This window comes from Haliaeetus leucocephalus, unplaced genomic scaffold, assembly GCF_000737465.1.
Source record: "Haliaeetus leucocephalus isolate CR32 unplaced genomic scaffold, Haliaeetus_leucocephalus-4.0 Scaffold384, whole genome shotgun sequence".
Taxonomy (NCBI): domain Eukaryota; kingdom Metazoa; phylum Chordata; class Aves; order Accipitriformes; family Accipitridae; genus Haliaeetus; species Haliaeetus leucocephalus.
The window spans coordinates 3877670-3902822 of NW_010972820.1; the positions used below are offsets into that span (position 1 = coordinate 3877670).

General features: G+C 39.5%; 1 protein-coding gene across 1 annotated transcript in view; it reads right to left on the bottom strand.

Moving 5' to 3' along the window:
* Positions 1 to 13497: 13497 nt before the first annotated feature.
* The window catches only part of SIM1 (single-minded family bHLH transcription factor 1), a 47877-nt gene continuing 36221 nt past the window's right edge, over positions 13498 to 25153 (bottom strand). Inside the window, exons 10-11 of the mRNA XM_010573371.1 lie at positions 17427 to 17832; positions 13498 to 14228 (exon numbers count right to left, since the gene is read on the bottom strand). Of these exons, the coding sequence (XP_010571673.1) occupies positions 13498 to 14228; positions 17427 to 17832 (1137 nt within the window). The remainder of the gene's footprint in view (positions 14229 to 17426; positions 17833 to 25153) is intronic.

The following is a 25153-nucleotide window of genomic DNA, read 5'->3' on the forward strand; positions in this document are numbered from 1 at the left end:
GACCATCTAGCCTTTTCAAGGCTCAGACACATAAAGTGATCTTGCAACTAGATTTGAATGGATAGCATCAAAGTAACTAAATACAATAAAATACAAAGTTCTGGGAGAAGATAACCCAGTAAATCTCACTCCCTAAGGTCTGGTGTCTTGTGTCTGAGTTTCCACGTTCTCATGTTGTGTAAGAGGAAAGCTCACGTTTCACTTTACTTGAGCTGCAGCATGGAAGGTCTCTTGCCTCGCTGTAACATCCTATTTTTACAAAAATTGTGAGAATTTACACTGACATCTCTTTTGAAAACTTAGTTCAATTAGGCTGAAGAGTTGCAAAGATATTAGGGATGAAGTGACTGACAGATGGACAAAGAGACAGTGTGGTTGCATGAACTTCATTTTCATAAGAGACCATGACAACTAGAAAGAGAGATTTGGAGATCATTAGCTGGAACAAGTCAGTACAGCTTCGCTTACCTCAGTGAGCTGAAGTGACCTGCTGAGAATCTGAGTGCTAAAAATAGGTAGTAATTAAAATGGAAACATTGGGCTGGGCAAACTCTACCTGAATGCTCTCTCTCCTCTGCACCTCCTTGTAATACAAATACAGTGCAACTGAATTTGAATGAATTCTTCATATATTCATAAAGTAGTATGGTTTTAAGTGAGCATCAAAACCAGCACTTTAAAATAGCTATTGTCAATGGCCTGTAATCAAAACAGAGTACCTTCCTTTGGGCATAAATTAAAAGTTAAATTCTTACTCTTGACTTTTTGATATTATTTTTATAATACTGCAATTCTAGTGCAGGGAAAACAATGCCATGTGAAAAATGGAAATGCAGTTTCTCTGTTTATTTATTTTCTAACCACTTTTCCATCACCTTCTGCTAAACTACCAGGAAATGTTTACAGTAATTTCTAATGTTATAAAGTGTCTGTATTTTGCCCCTCCTTGTGAAGCCATTACTTAATCAAGTGCTGCATAATGAAACAAATAAACAAATACCAAAAAACAATCCATCGCTACTGTGTGCAAAATGAAAATATTAACCAGAGCCTGTTTAAAAGACTTTAATGTGATACATCACAACTTGTTAATAAGTCAAATGAATTAATGTTTTTAAAGAATTGAAGCAGCAAACAGAACTTCAATCCCTTTTAAATTCTGTCCGTAAAAAATAACCTCTTCAATTCATTTGATGCAGTGCATTAATCAAACATTATTGATTAATATACAGAATCTGTGACGTGCTGATGTGGAAGGTGAGGGAGCTGTTTAAACTACAGAAGTCTTTAAAAACTTCCCTTCCCCCAGCAGGGCGATCTCAGGTGGGATGTTAAATGTATGCTCAGCCACTGGCTGCAAGAAGTCACTAAAGCAAACACTGAAGCACCTTGGTGAAGGCAATTGCAGCCTCTATACTATCAACTGACACTTCTGCTCAGTGACCCTCTCTGGTCTTAGAAATGGTCTTTTCAGATTCCAGGTCTTGCTGTATTGATTTCAATCAGCAGCTTGTCCTAAGAGCCGCACTTTAAAATAGCTCGGCCAGAATTTCTGCTCTAGCCCAAGTTTTATCTCGGGGTTTTTATCCACATTTGACAATGTTCAGCTAAAAGACAAGAGAGGATTTTGTGTGTGTACTTGTTTCCCTACCCACATTTTTTTTAAAATATGTTTGTTTCGCACACGAGTAAACCTCTCTGTTTACTTACGCTTTCACTCGCTCCATTGAGGGAGGCACACTGAGCTGCCTCAAGTGTTGTTTTCAAAATGTTTTTACATTTTTGGCCACGCTTCAGCGGGACCAAAGTATTTCTGTCAACGACTTCATTAATGCCAGGATTTTACCGCTGGCTTTTGAATACTGGAGGCACCCCGCAGGAGGCTCTCCCACAGCTCAAATCCCCACGCTTCCCTCTTCGCCTTACCAGAGCAGCAGAGGCTTTGATGGCCCACGCACCGCCGTGGCACGAGCCGGCAAGGGACCGGGCAGCCGCCGCTCCGCACCAGTCCACGGCGGCCGCCCGCTCTCCACCTTTCTGGTCCCCATCACGCCTCTCCCTCGTGAGAGCCTGCGCCCGCTGCACCGCGTGGCCGAAGGGAAGGCACCGAGCGAAGCAAGCCAGAGGGAGGCAAAGTCGTTTAAGCCATGTTTGCACCTTCTAGCTTCGATAGCTCTTGGCACAGATGAGAGCTGCCTAAAGGGGCTTTTGGATGGTTAAGATTTGTGAGGGGGGGAAAGGGTATTTCAGAGAGTAAAGAAGTTTCAAAGTTTTTCTCTTTTTCTGTTGTTTTTTTGTTGTTTCTTTTTTTAAATGAAGAAAGCTATCAGGAAATCCTCAGCAGAAACTGAGAATGGGTTCCTGATGGCTGGATGGATTTTGCCAAAATCCATTTTAAGGTTTACTTTGAGTAAGCTCAAATCAGGTTGCCATATGGAATTACTCCATGCGGCAGCCTGACCTAGAGCAAAACTGAACAAAGCTGAGATTATTTACTATACTCCTAAACTGCTGGCTGTTTTGCATCTCTCCCACACTGGATCTAATTCCTTAAGTAAATAAGCACATATGAAGTTAAAAACCCAAGTTAACGAATAGGCCAAATAGTTGTACACAAGGTAGGCTATTTGATGACATGCAAAATACAACCGTGGGTTAACATTCATGTCTCAGACTGTCTCAAAGCTTGCTGGCACCTGTAGTTTAGCATATTTACTGCTGTAGCCAGGAAGATTGATCACAGGAAGCCAAAGCTGTTCAGTTAAAAAAAAAAAAAAGAATCAGCTGTTTTCTATGAGCAGTCTGTCAGATAACCAGCCTAATGAAACTGTGGGCATTTCTCTTGAGCTCAAGAAACATTCATGCTGGAGAGGATACTGGAGTCATTCTAATACTTTGCAGTTGTTTTGGAGGTTAAATAGAAAGCGGCACAGAAGAAAGGCTCTGCCTTTGTGATTAAAGAAAAGGCAGAAACATAACATCAAAATGCACAGTTGTGCCCTCGACTGAAATAGACATAACACTAACGCCGTATTTTTCACCTCACTGATGTGCTCCAAATTGAAAACACAAAGGATGCCTTTCACTGGTATTCTTTAAAAAAAAAAAGAAAATGACACAACTGTCCCACAGAGGAACCAGACAGGCAAAACACAGTCCTGCTTTTGTAAAAATAATTCATAACCTGATGAAATGTCTTGTGTCAGAATCAAAACCAAGAAGCTTCACATGAAAAATGGATCTGACTCTTGTTAGAACTGCGTAAGCTGTTCTGCAATTTCAGCTCTCCCCATCCTGGGCTCCAAATGGATGCAAAGGTAAAAGGAAAGCAGCAAAAGGCTTAGCACACAGCAGTCCTAGTGTCCTTTGACAGGACGTCACCAACATGGAAAACACTGACATTTAGCATGGGCTTTTGCCTAGCTTGTACATACAAACGTGGATTCACTAGCCGCCCCACTGTCAGTGTAAAAGAGCATTCCCACCTAAGTTGCCTTACCTGGTTGCATACAGGCAGGACTCCACTGGGCAAGCATTTATTCTGCTGTGATGAGAATAGTCTTCTGGGTGTTCACTCAGTTTTGCTGGACCGTGTGGGAGAAAAAGCATAGTTTCACATCTTCTAGTACCTTCTTCCTTTCATTTCTTACCACCTGTGAAGGTAATAGCACAGGAGAATGGTGGACGTCTAACCTGCTTACCTCACAAAGCAGACAGTACTAATGTGAAAAAGTGTTTTTAAATGGTGGTGAGATGATTACCGCTGTTTCAACCCTCTTGCACTTGTAAACCCTCTACAAGCCAGAGGGCCATTTTTTTAATATGTGACAGATGTGTAGACAGTCATGGTAGGTGGCACAAATCAGTGTAACCTCAAAGCTGCTCTAGCTGATCCCAACAGGCTGACCAGTTCAGAACTACCTCAAGTTTCAAGGGAGATAGAAGGAGCCATAGAAAGATGCCTTTGAAAGTGAATTAAATGATCACTGGCACTACATCTTGAGGGGAAATTGAAAGCATCCAGCTTAAAAAAAGAACCTTAAGCTTTCTTCCCCATTTTGTCATGTTTCTCCTTATTTTAAAAAAAAAAAAAAAAATCAAGTAAATGTAGCACATTTGATAACATACAAGTTTATCTGTTTGCAACACAGCTTTGGTATAATTTCCAAATACGTCATACTAACAATTCCTAGGAATATTGCTGGAAGTGAAAGATGGCTCCCATATGACATTTACCACCTGATACATTGAGTACCACATAGTGGAGCTTAAAGTCAGTTGAAAGCTTGAAACATGATATATATGATACTTTCTGGTTTTTATTTTCCAGGCCTCAGTTTATGCTCTGCATTTTATATTAATATTATTTTTATTATAGAATATTTTTATTTATAGATTTAAAAGAGTATAGATAAGAGGTGACAAATTTAGATAATATGATAAAAAGGACAAAGCTGTTAACAGCTTATGATAATAATGAATAAATGAATAATAATGATGAGATGAACAGTAATAATGAACATTTAATTATTTGCACGTAGTTTAATGCATACTTAGACAAAGACCCAATTTTTAAGTTTCCCTCTCAGGTGCATCTGATAGTAGCTTTTGTTGTTATTTTCCAGTACAGGCATATGTTCTCTGGTTTCAGTTTTCATCTTTATGGTCTGTTTGCAGGCCAAGAGTGATGATGTTTTGCAATGCAGCTAAAGTAGTGTGTGTATTTGGTATGCTGAAGGCATCTATCATCTTTTGTCTGTAGCTTTTCTGAAAAGTTCATCACCTCCATTCCCTCAACCAATAGCTTTCTTGTAGCAGAACTAATGCCTGTGAGAAAAAGACTGCAGGGTCCTCAGTATGGCATTTACACCAGCTGTATAAAGAAGGGAAAGGGAAAGGGGAGTGCAAGTGATGGAAACTGTTGCCAGATAGCCATTTTCCTCGTGAAAAGGAAAACATGATTTTCAGGATCAACAGAAGACATTTGCTGGGCAAGCTAGATCACAGGATTTGTGAAATCACAGGCCAGGGCTTGGGGCAGAAGAGAGGAAAGGGAAATGGAAGGGATAATGCCTGAGGGAGCCAAAAATGAGAGGACTGTGGGAGAAAGGCAATGACAGGCTGTGGGCAGAGAGAGATGTCTGCGAGGATGAGCAGGCTTGATGATGGTGAGGTCCAGCTGTTTCCAAGTATACATAGCCTTGCACCTGGCCTCTGGACCATAGTCCAGAGCGTTGTGTGCATGCTTAGTGAAACTCCTGTTAACATCCATGAAGAAACCATGTAGCCTGTCAGGCTTTGTGCTGTGGTGGATAGCCCTTTTTATTCACACAGGCACGCCAGGCTGCATAGCAGCAGGCTATTTGTGACCTTCTGACAGTCAGAGAAGCTGTATCAAATGAAAGTGCTGATGCTGAAGCCTCTGATGGCCACCATATGGGGATAGAGGAAGTTCCTGATGGTATCACACACTTTTATTACAATGGCCACGACAGCAGATTTCCTCAGTGCAGAGCAATTTGCCAATGAGCGTAGGAGCCAAGAGTGAATAGAGACCAGTGGGCAATGGGTACTCTTTATTTACTAGAAGAAAGACCGAAGAGCAGGCATGGATGTGGCAGGACTTTCGGCACACAGCATCGAGGATGGTAGTCAGTTTTGTTGCAGAGCTGAGCATAGAGAAACTAAGGACTCCTGCTGTCCTGTGGAGGACAATATGGTCCCATGAGTGCCTAGTGATCTCAGTGTCTCTTTTTCAGCATGGGCTTCAAAGGCAGAGAGGTGGGTCATTAACGGGCATTTCTGAAACCCCTCACCCATGCACTGAAAAAAAAAAAAAAAAGAAAGAAAGAAACCCAACACATGTTTTGCACAGCTAAAGAGCATTGTTTGGGGAAAAGATGACACCATTTCCTGCCTGCATGGAGAACCAGGGCCAAATTCAGGCCAACGAAAGGGGAACTGCCTGAACTACCCCATAGGAAATGCTAAAATCATGAACGTAGCTTAAACATCTAACTCATTGCTGCAGAGTATTCCCTATTCCCAGGATCATCTTCAAGAACTGAGTGCCTATGTCCACACAGGAGTGAAGGGCCAGTGGCACAATTGCATCTCCATTTTATGCAATTAATTTACTTGAGACTCAAAACTGACTCTTCTGTGCATCTCACCCCCATCCCCACTGGTTATGTATTTTGCTCTGAGTCTTGCAAATGGAAAATATGTAAACAACCACTTTCTCTCCTGAGAAAGCTGCTTTCTCACCCAGCCACATTATCGGGCTCCTACTACTCTCTGACACCACCCATCAGTCTCATATTTGTTCACCTGCAAGGGAGACCCTCAGTGAGAGTGACTGAGAGGATGGGGTTTGATGGCTCAGAAACTGGTCTAGAAAGTGAGAGCTGTGACCCTGAACCCTTGAGCTCAGAAGGACCTAAACTCCAGACCAGGCAAGGGTTGCGGCAGATAAGCTGCTGCACAGTGGCTCATGTTACTATGGGTCGATTGAACTGTACAAGCACGCAAGCCCAAGGAATAGCCAGCGGTCAGGTCTGAATGCAGTTTAGCATAACTTCTCACCTATTTGCTTGTCGTAACACTGTTTTTTGTCCGAGTATAGTATTTTAAGCACCTTAGGGGCATCATGCTCCAAGTCAGCGAGCTGATTTAGCCGAGGCACAGGGTGGTGGATGGCTTCATGAAACATGGCAGACTATTCACAAAGTCTTAATTAAGCCCCTGTAAGTCAGCTCTTCCTGACAGAATAGTATTTGAGCAGATTCAGACATCTTTCTTAAATGAGGTAGCAGTATATTACCAGTTGTCCTGGTTTCAGCTGGGATGTAGTTAGCTGTCTTCCTAGTAGCTGGTACGGTGCTATGTTTTGAGTTCAGTATGTGAAGAATGTTGATAACACGGATGTTTTCAGTTGTTGCTCAGTAGTGTTTAGACTACACTCAAGGATTTTTCAGCTTCTCATGCCCAGCCAGGGCACCTGACCCAAACTGGCCAACAGTGTATTCCATACCATGGGACGTCCCATCTAGTTTAGGAACTGGGAAGGGGGGGGCAGGGAATCACCTCTTGGGGACTGGCTGGGTGTCGGTCGGCGGGTGGTGAGCAATTACCCTGCGCATCATTTGTACATTCCAATCCTTTTATTACTACTGTTGTCATTTTATTAGTGTTATCATTATCATTATTAGTTTCTTCTTTTCTGTTCTATTAAACCGTTCTTATCTCAACCCAGGAGTTTTACTTCTTTTCCTGATTTTCTCCCCCACCCCACTGGATGGGGGGGAGTGAGTGAGCGGCTGCGTGGTGCTTAGTTGCTGGCTGGGGTTAAACCACAACACCAGTGTCCCTTCACATTTTGATAAACTTCATTCAAGATTCAGAGAGCACTTAGGATTCACAGGAATCAAAATAAATTACTTTTACAATGTCCCCTCCCAATTCTGAGAAATACTCTCATTAATTAAAATGAATTCCTGAAAATGTATCCTATATAGGACAATCCTTAGTTTAAAAATGTAGAAAAACAGACAAAAAATGTGTATTGGTAGCTATATTTTAAACAAAAAAAAATCTTCACATAATAAATACATCTTATGCACATTAACTTCAAATTTACTTCAGAAAGCTATTTACAATATAAATAATTATAAATGGGAACACTTTGCAAGATATTGTTGACATAGCTAAATTGTGTTTCCTACATTACATTCCAAAGGAAAACTTCAAATTACAGATGTTATGCTACAATGTCACTAGACCCTATACATTGCAAGGCATGGTATTTGAAACGCTGGCAATCTGTGTCTTTTTTTTCCATAAATATAACCCATTGGTTTAAAGCAAACATGAAATGCTTTATTATGTCTCAAGTGCTTTTTTTCCTAGATTATTATATTTTATGCATTGAAATATTTACCTTGGGAAAAAGTTGCAGTGCCTTAAAAGTACTTTTCCTGGTAGACTTTATTTCCTTAGAAATGTAAAGGTGCCAATGTTTTATAATCTGTGAGCAAGATTATTTCTTGCATTGCTAAACTTCCCACTGTATCGGTAGCTGAAAAGAAAAAAATGCATGCAGTCCAAATTGCAATAAATAAAAGTGTTTTAAAATTGTATTTCGAATCCTAGAACAATAGGAAATATTGAGAACTCCGTGTGAGAGGGGAGTTAAATAGTGAACACAACCAGACAAAAAGCTTTTTTTCTTCCTGTATTTGATCTTTCCTTTCAAACACAGCTTCATAGATGGAGTCATAAATTACCTCTTCTCAGAAAGGGATGTATTCCTAGCAACTTAGAGCCAGATTTATCCACAGAACTCTTGTATACATAAGCTAAATGCCACAGTGAAGCTTAACCTCACATCATTTTTTTTTTTTCATTAATAAATGCTCTAAGGAAATGTGAAATGGAGTCACGCTAGTGCTCTCACCATTTTGAACAGAAGACTATTTCATTTTTTGGTCTTCAGAATAACAGCTAAACCCTCAGCTACACCTCTAGCAGGCTTTACTAACACCAAACTGAAGGGTTACAGAAAAAAAACCTGGGGTTGTTTTGTTTTGTTTTTTCTACTGTTGGTTTTGGTTTGTTTGGGTTTTTTTTTTTGCTTCTCAGTGCATACAGCTGAAATATTTAACTGTCAATACTAACTGCAAATAAAATAAAATAGGTTCTTCTCCACACTGTAGAGGTGTCTGGAGTTAATCCAGTATACCTATAGGAAAGCATGTTCATCCACCATTGTTCCTAATAACAAAGCCTGTATTGCCTTTAGACCTTTAGGTGTTTTAAGTAAACTTGCAACTCATGGAAAGACCAGAGCCTGAATCCATTTGCCACCAGACATTAACTATAGCTACCTTAAAATAGACATAGCTGGGTCTAATCCTGGAACTGTGTGCTATAATCCCCATTATATACAGCTTTGTATGCAGAAGGCCTGAAACCAGTGCGTATGCCACAGCTTTGTTCCTTGACTGAAAGGTTAACTGACCTTTGGAACAGCCAGTCTGATTTTCTGGGGTGGCTGTGCCTTTTCCTTTTATTTTTTTCCAACTCACTCAGGATGTTCACATAAATGAACATATGGTGGTTAACATACTTAGGGACATTAATGAATAAATGCTGCATGTCCAGAGATAAAAATGAGATTCAGATAAGAGTGATTAAAAGAGTTTAAAAGAGCAGGGGTTTACTGTGTAACCTGTGGCAGTATTGCGGACACATCAACAAAGGCCATTTAAAGCTTAAGAAATACTTCTGGGGCTCTTCAGTGCAGAGAAATGCACTCATTTTTTCAAAGCATGTATAAATAACCTCTATCATAGAAACACAGCCAATACAGCTACTACCTCCCATAGTTTCCATACTCGCATCTTGAGATTAAAAAAAAAAAATAAAAATTACAAACAAACCCCAAACCCATTGCCACTTCACAAGTCAGCTTTTTTGCCCTTTCACATATTAAGTAGTACCTTACTCCACAAATATTCCCATTTGAGTCAATGGGACAAATTGCTGAGTAAGGTTCTTCTTCTAATTTAAGAATTGCTTTGCTATTCTGTCCAAAATTACAAACTCCATGCCCCTGGGGTGCAATTTTGTATAAAGAAGAGAGGGGGGGTTTTGCTTCTTTAAACAAAAAAGATATACCAAAATCATAATGCACAAAAATAATGCACCATCCACTGATATCAGTAAGAAATGGTTTGAAAGAGCTGTGGTCACTCTGTATTTGGAGTAGCTACAAAATATTAATTGGTGTTAATAACAAAACAGTATTAGGTTAGAGAAATGATGCAACACAGCAATTTATATTGTTCCTGTTCCAAAACACAACCTATATACCTTATTTAAAGTGATAACCTTCAGCTAATGTGATACATTTGAAATGTATTTGGTACAAATGCCTTGCATTTTTCAGTTTTGCAAAAGATCTCATCTTATCTGATTTAGAAAAGGAAGAAACAAAAAAAAGAAGATGATATCCTTGAAGGATACTAAATGAAAACTTGAATTAAATAAATATGTAATGGAAAAAATAAGCTTTATACCATATTGAAAAGTACATGTAATACGAGCTGCAGTGATATTATATGCTATAATTAAGATTGCAAACTTGCTTTCATGTAGCATGCGGAGTCTATGTTTACAACATTCAATGCTTTCTGTCAATTAAGAAGTAATTCCTGGCTATCTGAAGAAGCAAGATGGCAAATTAGCTGACAAAAGGCATCTATCTCCAGCAGACTGTACTGAAATGCTAAGGAGTGTCAGTTGCTGGAATCCCATGAGGGGAGTGAGCATCAGCCTTTGCTTGTAGCACAACGTGGCTGCATGTACAGACCTCTCTACTGATACATTTCATTCATTACAGTGCATTTTGCTGCATTTGTCATCATAGTGGACTGGAACTACTGAAAATAGGATAAATTACTACAGTTTGGGAAGTTTTATTTTGGGATCACAGTAAATAAGAATGAGGAATTTTTATTGCATAGCACACTGGCTTTTTTCCTAGGTGAAATCACACAGAGTACAAGCATCTTATATTGTGCCTGTTTGTTTTATAAATCTTCTATTTTTCAAAAGTGCCTGTCAGAATGCAAATACAACAGTGTCCAAACTGTGGTTTCCTGACTATTCGTGGCCATTAGACCATAGCCAGGGAACTGCAGCTGGTCTGCAGAACTCTATTGCCTTCTAATTAAAAGCTTGATAACAAGAGTGCCCAGTGATCCCAAGAAACTTGGGTGCTGACAAAATCCCATTGGTCCAAACAGTTTAGGAAACTCTTCTGTAATACAAAATAATATTGACACTTAGACTTATTTTTATATGTACTATTAGGGCTAATATGATACCATGTACCTCTACTCTAATTCGCTTTGCAAATTGTATTTTAATACTGTACAATGAGACTCCAAATACAAGCTTATTCATATTATTCATAGGAATAAGTGAAATAAATATGTATCCAGAACTAGATTTATCAAAAATACTTTCTCATTCCTATGCTTTAGGAATATATACAATTGTTGGCCTGAAAGAAGTCTATTTTGGTCCATTCCTTCCTCTGAGTTAACAGTTGTCAATGGTTTTCTTCCTCTCAATTATTTGCCTTGTTTTTATCTTCAAACAAACAAACAAACAAAAATCTCTAGCTGCTTCTCTTTATGACCTTTGTTATTCATTTGGCAGTTAGTCAAATAAACTTCTTGCCAAATCATTTTGTTCTCATTTTGCCTTGGCTAACATTCAATGCCCTGTCTCTCATTTCTGCCGCTAGTTCAAATAGTTTTAGACCATTATTTATCTCTCCTCTGTGCAGAGCTTGGTGCACACCAGTGACATTCCCCCTTACTCTTTTCCCTTACAAAGATGACAGACCCAGTTTATTTAAAGTTTTTATTAGATCTTTCAGTCTCTTTATCTTTTGCTGAGCTCTGCTCCACCTTTTCTATTATAAGCTTTAGATAATAAAGACCAGACTGTGTTGCTCTTCCTTGTGTTCAACGTACATTTCACCAGGAGTGATCACACTGCAGTCAACAAAGATTGCTTATGGAGTAAGGTACTACTCAATTCAAGATTCACAATCTGCCTTGGAATGATCAGGACTATACACAATATTCCAAGTTCAGAGAGGTAATTTCCTCTGCTTTCAAGTACATCTCTACTTACGTGGCTTATAATGTTATTATTTAGCTTTTGCTTCTGATTAGTTTTATTTGAAAATAGATATTTTTAACCCACCCATAGCATGCTGGTTTATATTTAGTCCCATTGATGACTCAGTCCCATATGTCGAGCTTCTTAATGTTACAAATGAAGCTAGACTTAGTGCTAATCTCATTTTAGTAACAACCTCAAGTCCCCTTACCTCCACATTGGTATAATAGGGAGTGGTGGTCCTGCTCCCGTTGCAGTCAACTTTGAGACTTCATACAAATGCCATACAAAGAAGGACAGGTCTAGCAATTGTGCCTACAAATGCTCTATTTTACTTTTTTTAGCATATGTTTTTTATTTACTCTTTTCCAATCAATTAGTGTCTCTTTGTTCATGAGATTATTAAAAATTGCAAAAAGTTCTCTGCCTCTTTTGATGTCTTCTATAACTCCAGGACAGGCCCTGATAATATCAGCATTCTTAATGCAATCAAATTTCTTGGAACCCTGATTTCCCTCAGTACTTTTTTATGTACATATGACTGATTTTGATATCCCTAATATGTTCTGATATTCATTAAATTTTCTGCTGCAAGCAAGAAAAGAATGCATATGTCTTTTTCAAAGTCATACCTATTACTTTACTGTATGTCAGACAGAGTAGTTACAATTTTCTCTACTTTCTTAATTTACTCCAAAACTTTATCAGAAGTAGGACAAACCACCATACAGTTTTTGTCTACTCTCGCCTCTCATATTTTTACACTTACACAATTGCCTTTGTATTTTACAGCAAAATTTCTATGATTCTACTGAGTTCCTTCTGTGTTTCAAATTAATTCTTAATTATTTGGCCATTTAGAACCACTTTTCCTTACAATTATTAGTAAATGGCATACATAGCCATAAGGTTAAATGTTTTTATCTTGGACCACTCCTAATTCCAGCCTATTCTCCTGTTTCTCCTGACAATTTTCTTCCATTTCACTCCACTACCCACTTTGTGCAACGTTTCAAAAATATGAGGACAATCTCCCATCTCTACATCAAGACAACCAAGCCCTATGTATTTCTCAAAACTACACTGAGAAAGGCCCTCTTTCTTTTAAATACAGAAGTAAATATTTGATCGTACTAATCATAAGGATACTGCTCATTTGACTCCTTTCAAATCAAGCGTATGTAAATAGCTATGCATGTGAGTACACAAGGAAATAACAATTCGAGGAGTTCTCTCTTCTTTCTCCCCTTTTTGATTTTGTATTGGTTAGCCATGGATGCTTTATACCATGGAGCAGCATAACACACTTGGCCATTAGGGAATACACAGATCACCAGAAGTACACATTTTGACGTGTATTTTGAAGGAACACATTCCAACTTTCTGCATAAAAAGGGTGCACAGCAGTTTTGTTGGCTGGGACCTGTGGGGCACATGCAGTTCAGAAGGTCTGCCCTAGGCAGCATTTCCAACCAACCACCTCTTACACAATGTGCATAAATTGCTCTGCTAGCTTGCCCCAAGCACTCCCTGCCTAGACCTCTTCCATCCTTCTCACCTTGCATGGCACGAACCTTGAGTTTAGATCTATTCACTCTAACCCTGCATGCCAGTGCATTTTTATTTTTTAAAAGTAATGTGTGTTAACTAACTTAATCCCCCCAAACCTTAGGTTATTCTTTCTAGTGCACTGTGGTGTATCAAATGCTGGTAACGACAAGGGCATGGAAACATATAATATCTTCCAATTAGATCTCAAAGGTTATTTTTTAAAGGACAAAAGTTTTTAGAAAAAAAGTGTCAGCTTCCATTGGTTATTATAACAGATGTTCCCTTGTGTCCTTGTGCTGGATCTTGCTGCATCCTTAAGTGAGAAGTCACATCGAAGTGTGATCCATTGCAGCCTAGCGAATAGTTTCTAATGGTTTCCGTGTCATATAGATGCTCCAGGGCATAGCCAGTTAATGTGTAAGCATGCTTATCAAAGTACTGCCTGTGGGAGCTGTAATAATTTGGAGAGGCTGCTGGGTGGTCCCCTGGGGTTTGATGAGGGGACATGTCTGAATGCAGGTAGTCTTTAGCTAGTACCAAGCTAGATTTTGATATTCGGTCAGAATTGGGGCTGCTTATCCTAGACAGTGTTGTGGGGCTGTTGTCATAGTCATTTTCACGTGGGCTCATAATCTTTCCATCTCGTTGCTGGATGTGTTCACAGGGAGGAGTGCTGGCAACCGTCGGGACGCGGCAGACATCCCCTGCCAGCTGCTGCTGAGGATAGTTTGCAAAACAGATAGTGTGCTTCTTCCCTGCGCCGTTAATGGAGACCAGTGGATCAGGGGTCGTTTTCCGCAGCTGTAGTCTGTTTTCTTCCTCTTTAATCATTTGCTGGGTGGCTCTTATTAGAGTTTCAATTTTGCTGGGCTCATGCGGGCTGCTCTGGTATTGCTCAGTACGGTATCGGTCACCTGATTCACTGGCAGAGCCAGGATCGGGTGAGCTAACAACACTGTCCTCATCCCAGTGTCCTCTCCCTAGGAAAGAGAGAAAGGGGAGAAGCATTGAGGTTGAAGGAGGCAAGCAATCTTGAAGAACAAGTACACTAAACCTTATTTTACAGGCAGAAAACCAAGACAGAGGCAAGTGACTCATAACAAATTCACCAAAACTGGCCACGGTAGAGCCCTTGCTTTTCAGTGACAACCTCTAGTTTCCAGTGTCTGCACATGCAACAAGTAACACAGCTGAAAATATACAAAGAAGAGATCTAAGCACCTCAACACAGACATCCAGTGCCACCTGAGACACTCTGGGGTAACCAAGCGTGTGCACGGGCCCAGCAGGTATGGCACCAACTCTACAGGAACTCTGTGTCTTCTGGAGCAGCTAGAGGCCAGGCAGGGTACCCTAGGGCATGTCAAAATGCCCTCCACAACGAAGTTCAGGCCTCTGACCCCTCACTACCTCTTTGCATCAACAAAGTCTGAGTGAATTGGGACCATGGTGAAACCACAAATCTCAAGGAATTACAAATGGACATCATTCCAACATGTCTTCTTAGGCCTTTCCAGGAACTAAAACATAGAGACAGCATTGTGGAAAAGTTTGTGGCCCTGTAGTGACTTTACACAGCTTACACAACAATAAATAAACACAAGTAATGAAGCAGTTCTTCTTTAGAAGTATAAGAACCCATGGCTGTTAGACAAGGTTACTGTAAAAATGTGATGTCATATCCCAATGCATAAATATTTGCTGTATAAAACTTTTAGAATGGGAAAATATAACTACGTTCTTAACGCTCTTTAAAAAATAAGGCCCATAGACATATCAGAGAAGGTGTTCAGCTTGCTTGTAGCTGAAAGGACAGACAGAATCAGACCTGTCAATCCTCACTAGGAAGAAAGTGAGTGGCCCCCAGACGTGAACAGCCAGCTAATGCCACACTACAGTGAAGGGCTCGATAAAGGATTTGCTGAGATACGTGCCTGCAAGAGGGCACGTGTTGGACTTGCACAAATTAGTTAACGATGCCTTTGCCTCAGCACATATAAAGTCCTCTTTGGGGATGAGGACTGTTACGTTCGTTGACAGGACTCCTCAAAGGAAACCTATTTTCAGACTAGCACAGGTAGTTCCCCTTGCTCTGTGTTGGGTCGAGGCATATAAATCTGTTTGGGTGGTAGACCTACTGCTGTGTTGCAGAGTTCATGACAAAAATCAGTGATGGGCTTTTATAATAAACGTATCCTGCCATTTGTCAGTGGAAGTACTGCATTGTGGAGTATCTCATGAGCATAAATCTACCCAAAATGCCAGGGCCTGGAGGTGGAAGGGAGCTCCAGCGACCAGAGCACGTGGTACACCAGCACACCACGACACACTGGGAAGCTGGTCGGCCACGGCTCTAAACCACTTGCTCAGTTTGTCTCACTGCACAGACCATATCTGCAGTGTCCCAGACTTCCTGAGTGTGACCAGAAACACGTGGGTTCATATGCAATAACCAGGGCCTGCCATACTGGTCAGCTAATTGTCATTATTGTGAGGTGACTCCGAGCCAGAACTACCAGAAGACACATTAAAAGAACAGAAAAGAAAGAAAATATTTTCTGCCCAAAGAAACTGCCCTGACAGAAATGTTCACGTAGTATTGTCAAAAGGAGATTTATTTGTGAAAGACCAAGGTTTGAAACTGCCTAAATCTGAATGAAAATGGCACATTTGTAAGGAAAGATGAGATGTTCCTCTCCTCAACTAAGACCAACATGTCAGGGTTTACCACCAAAGCTACATGCAGACTGAAGGCCTAATGAAACACACAAGACTTGATACAATAAAAAAAATAACTGCAGCACCCGGAATTACAGCAAAATCAAGGAACAAACTAAAATCAAATTATATTATCCATTTGCATTGATTATCCTTGATGAAAGTATGGAATAAATATTTAGCACTTTTGTATTTGTACCTGCATATGATATTTCTACATTATTATCTTTCTATGCTCAGCAAGAATTATCATGCATAAAATTTGCCAGCAAAATTATTATACATTTCTCAATCTTCTTTTCTGGAGGAGAAAAAGCTAGAGAAACACAAGTATGAGAGAAGTACAGAACAGACACAAGGAAGGAGATGTGCTCTCACTGGAAAAGTGGAGAACAGTCCTCATCAGCAAAATTTAGGGCTCCTTTTCCTTCCTCATTTTTCCTCTGACTCGATTTCCCAGAACTTGCTATTTAACCATTTTTCTAATCTCAACATAATTTTCCTCAGATTGGAGTAAAATAGTACAGTTCTTTTTGATTTCCAAAACCTCATTCTGCAAGTCAATGGAATGGTACTGATGTAATTAGCTTTTATGAGTTCTGTAATACAACCTATGTTTTGACAGATTATTTTAATAGAAAAGCACTTTTTTTTTTATGCTGAATCTATCCTTACAACCTTGAACTCTGACTTTTGGGACAGTTGCAGTCTTTCAACTCTCAGCCTACCCTTTAAACCTAAGGACCTTTGGTTTTTTCGAAACCCAAGATCAGCCTTTCGCTGAGGGTTTTTTTTGTTAGCGTCACCCTCTGAAGATGCGCTAATGCACTGAGTTTGCAACCTGCCAGACACCAAGCAAGGCTTCAGGCTTGGTGCTGAAAGGATGGAGAGACTCAGATTGGCTAAAAATTATAGCTGGGGATAAATGTCTGAAACCAAAAGAAAATGTTAATTTGAATTGCCCATTTCAAATAAAAATAAACAGCAAACATTACAGAATCTAGTAATAACCAGTGCAGAGAAAAAAGTCATTTGGAGAACAATTTCTCCAAAGACTTTAAAGATTTTTTAGTATCTACCTTGGATCTAGCTCCAATTTTTTGCTAAATATATTCCATCCAAAGTAGTTTGTTCTTAAGTCAAATAAATAACACATTTCTATCAGGTGTATCATTTTGGTTATATTTTTAAGATCATCCTTAAAATCTCACCAGTCAGATATTTCCATCTTAATTTCACAGATTAAAAAATATGGAACAAAATTCTATTTTGCTGCATATAAGCCAGACTGTCAAACTCAGCTTGAATTTTAAGTATTCCTCATCTCCATAGATGCAATCTCTGAGACAAGGACATACATCAAGAGTCTCTCTCATTTTCTGTCTCTCACATAAACAACTGCACATCATGTTGCTTTATCTGAGATGGTGCCTCTTCTGCAAATCCTTGTTATCTCTTACCATGAATCCTGTGCACTGACGTTATGTGGGGCATACTGTTCTCATACGCTTCTCTGCTCTCAGGGGACGACTTAGTCAGAGGCAATGCTGAACGAGAACCCCACCAGCTCTCCCTTCCCGGCTGTGGCGTGCCAAGAAAATACCGGCCAGCTTCACATCTGCCTCCTTCGCAGGCCTGAGTATGGAAGTGTCTGTCATCGGTCAGCCTGGAGTGGTCGAGCGCAAAACCGTAGCAGAGAGCACTGCGGTCCGAGTACTGTCTGTAGGCACAGGAGACGTCGTGGTGCTGGGAGCTCGGTCTGTCCGCCGGCTCCAGTAGCTGGGGAGAAGCCGTATCGGTCAGGGGGCTCCCGCCCCACTGGCTCTCGTGGTCAGACTCAGATCTCTCGGTGTGAAATCCAGAATACTGCAAAACAGGAGAAGCAGTGGGGAAATTACTATGCCTGGGTGAAATCTGCAAGTAACTGCACTGAAAAGACAGAGTATGTATGTGATAGGGTGTTTTTGGTGAGTGTGCCCACCTCTGCACCTTCTGATTGGACTCCTAGTCCTTTCCTGTACAACACTCTGTAATGAGCTCACAGATGACAGGACAGACCTCATGAAAGTCTAAAACATCCCATGTCGACCCTTAACAGCCATCTCCTTTATGATGTGTAATATTAGGCTCAGCAACGTCAATGTTGCGATTCAATATTTTTTTCATATGTCCAGGTTTTTCTTATTGCTTTGAAAGCTGGTGCTTATGCTCAGCAATGGTGCGCCAACGCTCCTCGGCAAAATGCTTTCGAAAGGGACTGAAATAACGTCGCTCCTGGAGCATTCTTGCATGTCAAATTGAAACTGAATGTATTCCAAGCTCTTTTTCTAGGGGTTCCCTCTCTTTTCCTCATATTTTGTTTGTTCTTGGATTTTCTTTTCTTACCTGGAGTGGTATCTTTGAACTTCTTTCCTCCTATTAGTAGGGAAAAGAAGCCTCCTGTAGGTCCTGGGACTACCAACACTACTACAGAGTGAAGCTCCAAAGTGATGGCAGATCAGTAGGAAGCTAAAAATCACAGCTCTGTTGCAGTGTGGGAACAAGGAAAATCCAGAAACTATTCACCAGAAAAGGTGACTGCTAGCCAAAGCAGGCGGAGTGGGCATTTGGCACCCTCACTTAAGCAGGGCCCTCCCAACACAGAAGCGGCACCTAGCAGGCAGTTGGAAAAGCACATGGAATAGGAGCGTGGGCATGTGTTTAGAGAGAAGTAAGGGTTAAGTTAAATGTCACAGATTTCTAGATGTTCATAATGAATGTTTCAAACTTTTAGATACTTTTTGGGAAAGAAAAGAAATAAAAAGAATGCTTATTAAACCTCCTAGGATTTAGCTATCGCATTTTTAAATCTTTTTATTTATTGGAACTGTCGAACTTCATGGAACATCTTTAAATCAATTTCACCCATGATTACGGATTGGGATGAGACCAAAGCTGTACACGCTCACCTCTTCAGTACTGCACTCTTGTCACAAATCAATGCATTACAACATGAAACATTGGAATTCTCTCATTCCATCACTCACCTTCCAGATGCCCACTCTGCCTTTTCTTTTAATAGGCATTAGGGCCTCTCTCCTGAAAACATAAGCTTACCTTCCCTTTCATTAGATTGAGTTGCTATGAAACTCCTCATTATCATCCAGGATCAAGGTTTTATGCACTTACCAATCGAAAGTACTGACCAGATGTTTGACTTACAGAAACTTAAACCATCTGTGCAACATCAGTAGTGGTTTTGGCATTTAATTGGGTATTTCTTCAGTATTCCAGTTTATATTTGTGAATACTGTTTGTTAACACAATAGGTTATTCAAAGGAAAGAAAGAAAGGGTCATGGCTTCGAGGAGCTCGATTCTATTTTGTTATTAGTTGTCAGAGGAACACCCATAGGCAAAAAGCCTACCAATAGATATGGAGGAGGTCAGCAAGTTAGTACCACCATATTCATCGCAAGGTTTTAGAGATGAAATGATAAATCTGATTTTGCATGGAGGTAAGATAGTTACAGAGCCACAAAAGAGTTCTTTTAAATGCCAGTAACTAGGAACTTTATTCAGCCATCACAACGTTATGTGACTAACTAGAACATCTAACTCTTTTATTTTCCTTTCAGATCTAATGTCTTTAAACTGCTTAGTCACAAAGTTATCTTCATAAATAGTGACTGAATTATTGTAAAATTTTTGACAAAAATATATAGATACAATTGTTTCCAATGAAAAAATCAGAAATTATAACAAGATTTTGACTGTTAAATTTTAGTTAAAATGAAAATGCACAAAAAGAAAACTACTTTTGTACCTGTTCTTAATTTTAGAATTATTTTTAGTGCTTTTGGGGGATTTGACTTTTATAAACTAGATTTTTTAATTAAAAAAAACTTTAACTTTTTTTTTAAAGTTAAGCTGAAATACAGGATAATATAAGCATAAGTGTAAGTATAAAAAAGTTAAAAGTTCATTTATTTTCTTATTAAAAACAAAACTCATAGTAAGTATTTCTTTCATAAGGAGGACAAGGAAAATTAATTTCTAATTATATTATAATGGAATTTCATTTTTTTGGACAATTTATGATGATAATAAATGCCAGAGACTCTTTCAAACTGAAAATTCTTCATTTCATTTAGCCCCAATAGCTATTCTTCTATTAGTTCTTTGTTTGTAAGGACACCTCAAGGTCCAACACAGCTTCTCTTGAAGGGAATTTCTCCATTTAACTGAAAACATACTCAATTTTTTTTTTTTATCCTGAACCTAACCACAGAGGATTCAATTGCACAGGCCTTTGTGCACTTTTCTTAAAGAAAGCAAAAACATTTCAAAGGGTACTTGTTTGGTACATCAGAAATGCACCATGTAATGTCTTATAACCATGTAGTCAAGACCAACCATACTTCATGCATATTTTTTGTACTTGATGTAAATGATGATTGAGATCTGACCCATAGCAGCTGCTAGGCCATGGACAGAATTAAATTAACACACTGAATTGCTTGTGGCCCACATGTCTACCAAGGTTTGATTATGACTGCCTACTCTTAAGGTAAAACATAAGCAGACATAGGCCAAAAATACGTCAAATTCCCTTTAAAGCTAACCACATCTCTATTTGGCATCATCAGGCTGCCTCGACTGCTGCAGTCCTACCACTGCCTCTTCTGGGAATCTGATGTTGACAGGTGGAGACTCCAAATACGGGTATGTGTGACATGTTGACGGGGGGGGGGGGGGAATGAAAGGATGATCAAAGATACTGCTTTACTGAAATGGGAGTGGAAACACTATCTCTCAAGTCAGAATTAGGCTCCCATGTGTCAAGTGATGAAAGACCATGGAAAACGGAATCAGCTCTACTGGAAATTATGGCCAATTAAAATTAGTGAAAATATAATTTTTTTTTCAATCCCAGTCCTGCCTCACCAAAAATGTTTTCCTTTCTGCTAATTTTTGCCTTCTGACTCCTATCAGGCAGAATTTATTATTTTGGGGTTTTTTTGACAAAGTTTAACCAGCAGACAGAAGTTAAACATGATAAAGAACTTCAGACAGGCAACATCTGAAATCCCTTCAGGTGATCTCTGAATTGTCTTCTGGCATAAACAATAACAATAAATAAATCAGATGGTCCTCCAGCTGGTTCCTGGAAACTGAATTGCCACCTCCAGGTACTAGAAATTTCTTCCAGAGTGCCAATCCAGTGTCCCATCACAGTGAGAGCACACCAGTGGGATTAGCACAGACGTAAAAAGGGGCTATAGGCCATCACTGATGCTGTATTCACTCCAAGAAAATCTTCAGGAGGGCTGAAGGGGCAAGGAAATAGGAAAATAGAAGTTCCATATCTAAGAAAAGCTTACTTTACGAGAGCCCATGGAAGTGCATTAGGCCAGTAGACAACTTAATATTTCTCAGGTGATTTTCTTTTGCCTGACCTTCCATTCCTACAGGTGTCTCACTGGCCTGAGCACTCATCCTGCCATATGCAGCAGCAGCAGCCTGCTCCACACACCGTGCCAGATGTTCAAACAATAGAAGTTACAGATATCTAATTTTCTGGCAGCCTACTCAGGTTTTTATCATTATAAACATTAAATATATAGTGAAACCCTCTCAGAGTTCTCTTTTCCATGAAAAACTTTCACTACACCAGCATTAACAGCTTTCCTCTTGATTTGTGTCTTAACCATGAGAAAAAAAACATCACAGATGCGGGCTGCATTGTACTAAGAACATATGCATGCTTTTAAATCACTTTTATCTTACTTTTTACTAATGTAATCCTGAAATGTAAAATATGTTCTTTTTGCATTCACTGTTATAGGCAGAACAGATGGTGAAAGGCTTAGATTAAAGTAATACAGCATGTCCATTAAAATAACCCCCACTGCTGGTGACTCTTCAGCAGATCAGGAGTTATGTTTACTATAAAAAGAGGGGTTTGCTTTGCTTTTGAATACACTGGAAGCTGCCAAAGCTTTAGGCTACAGGAAGAAATGAAACAACAAAACAACAAAAAAAGGCTGACTAGAATTCAACCTGTTATCTTTACCCATAGGGTGATACGCCCAAATAGAGGTGGATTGCAGAATTAATCCAGATTATCTGTTTAAAGGAGCTATAAAATCAATTTACCTCCAAAATCAGGTGTATTAATATACATCTACTAGAGAAGGCTCTTACTTTCAAAAATTCATGCATGCTGTAACACACACTAAAGCCTCCATCCAACAGCTCTTGGGTATATCCTTACTTGTATGCGTGCGTTTGTTTTATACATATATAATCTTTATCCAAGAACTAAGAAGAGATATGAAGCAATAAATGTTTATCCAGATCCGACCATAAAACATTTCCATTAGAGGCAGACAACAGATAATTTTAAGTATTTTCTTTAAACAATCATCATTAATGGGAGATTAAACTCCAAAGCAGTTGTTCAGATGATCACAATTAAAATGTTTTTCCAAACTTGTTGCTATTTCCTGTGTACAGAATAAATGAGGTCCAGGGCTAGCTTTTCGGAACACAAAATAAATGAGGTCCAGGGCTAGATTTTGGGAGCCCCTCACAATGATTATTATTACGGGAGAAGACTAGAGGCATCTTTTAACCAACTCACAATTTCCTTTTTTCTGCAAATCTCTATCAAGTCCTCATCTCTCCTGGTTTTTCACCTCCTCTTTCAGCTCTCCACCTCTCTGGAAGGACAGGACTAGAAAAGCACTGTTCAAAGTGTCTGGGCAAATACTACAGCTGTGTCATGAATTTACGGCTGCTCTCCTCTCTACTTGCCCTTCCCCTGTCTGGGGCTGGTTTCAGAGAACCCACTAGCCCACTGTACTAACGTCAGTCAGTGTTAATCAGATACTGACCAATACCTCTTAATTTAATGAACTCATTTTTTTCTTAAAGAGTCTACAAGCACCATATTACACTATGCCTGCTTTTGCATAAGTTTTGAGGAAAAAAAAATTAACCCTGTCATAGGTGACCAAAACGTTCACGTTTTGCCCTAGTAGTAAACATTCAGCTGAAATTTATTAACATGGTTTTCACACAGTTCACGTCTCATAGAGCTATCCTAGGGGCACACAGCTGGCAAGGGAGAGGATTCTCAGTCATCACCCAATAAAGCATATGATTCCCTTTTCTCGTCAAGACTGAAGCAAAGTAAATGGCAATGGGAAAAGACAAAAAAAAAAAAAAAGGAAAGAAAACATGTACATTTAAAATTGTCTAGGTGGTCTTAACTTTAAGAAATACTTTGCCCACTGCCATTATTTTACTAATAAACTTCCTGCTTCCTTCCTCCACCAAAATGCAAGCTCCTGTGTAAGCCAAAACCCATGACTTCACGTTTCAGCCATGGCTTTTGGGTCGCACTCGTAATTCTCTGCAACTGACTGGCAAATTAAGTGGGCTGGAGACTGAGGGACACAGGCCATACCACCTGCTGCATGTTCTTCACAACAGCTTTTCTTAGTCTTTCAACAGTTTATTCAGTGGTGGAGAAGGATGAGAGGGATGCAAAGCCAAGCTGCCAGCATTGCTTGTGGTGATGTGCTACAATGAACGGTATGACCATTTTTCAAGATACTGGCAACTAGCACGGCTGCTTCTTTCTGAATGATGAAATCTGTGACTTTACTACCAGGCAGCTGGTAAGGAGGATGTAAAATGAAACTGAAGACTAAATATCCTGAGCTTTCAGACAACAATCCCTGATAAACCAACAGTCTCAACACTGCACTGCTAGTTCAGGATTTTTTCTGGTGACAGAGAATAAGGAGGTACTGATGAAAGTCACACTTTCAGAAAGCAAATTGATGTGGGAGGTTAACAGGTCTTCAGCTGCGATTGTCCTGCTAGCAAAGAAGGACTTCTGAAAGGACTGTGTAAGGGGAGATGAAGGGTAATTTCAGTAAATCAAAGATGGTAACCTTAAAAATCCAATTCAGAATAATTGTAGTATCTTTCCCAATTCTTTAAAGCAGTTTTATTACAATTGTTTGGTGTAGCGCATTCAAGAGAAAGACTATTCTTTAACAACCCACAGAAATGCATGTGAACAAATGATTAAACAACAAGAGCCATAACAACCTCTGGCAAAATTAGATTCTTAAAATTAAGAATCTGAGTTCATATCTAGGCGCTTGGTTAAATATTCCCTGTGCCAAAAGCAGGTGTCATTTAACTGAAATTCTTACCCTTGGTACTTTTGAGGGGAAAAAGGAAGAAGACACGGAAGTGATGCAGACACTTGGGCTCACATTGTACACTCTTAGAGGTCAGTTTAGAAAACATTGTGCCTGCAGAGAAACTGTAGTCGTCAAGGTCATTATCAGTTAAATATTGACCTGGACTCTTTAAAAATACATAGCTCTTCAATGTTACATCATGAATTCATACATTTATATCCACTGTGTGGTGGCATAAGGGCAGTAAGACTTGCATCATTATTTAGTAAGCATAATGGTTATTTCGACAAACAGAATTATTTGAGCTAAAGGGTTGACAATGTAAGCATGCAAGTGCTGTGGTATTGTCTGCAGAAATCAGTTGCATAAATGTACTAGGTAAGCACCAGTTCAGAGGCCAAATCAAGTCTGGTCCCTTCCCCAAGCGGGGGCATGTTCCTTACACGTTAGGCCTGAAATTAAATCTATGAAATTAAAGTCTACTGACACCAATGGCCGCCTCCTAGTGCTTTCTTTCTTACAAAGCTTTGTGCATAGAAAAACTTTCTTGTTCCAGTTCAGCAAGTTAGCTTGTTGCTTTCCATCCTCAAAACTCACTCCTCCTAAGATTTCAGTATTAAACTGCTGTCAAACATCTGGCAGCTTTGTAGATAAGTTGGAATTATTAAAGAGTAAGTAAGAAAAAGCAAGCTTTCTCAAATGGCAAAACTCACAATCCTATCAAACCAAGTATTTCAAACCCAACATTTTCACTTGTCCTTCTGTCCACTCCTATTAACTCTGAGCCCTGTGCTCTTATTGTTGTTGATGGTGATTTACTATGCACGCTGAAACATAAATGTTTCCAGCTTTGTAGAAACAGTTTAAAGAAACATATTCCTGTCTCAAGATCTTATAACCTGTTGTCCTTTATTCTCTTTGAGTAACATATTCTTTGGCCCATTTTAATTACTTGGGTAAAATAGCAGTCAAAATCAAGATATT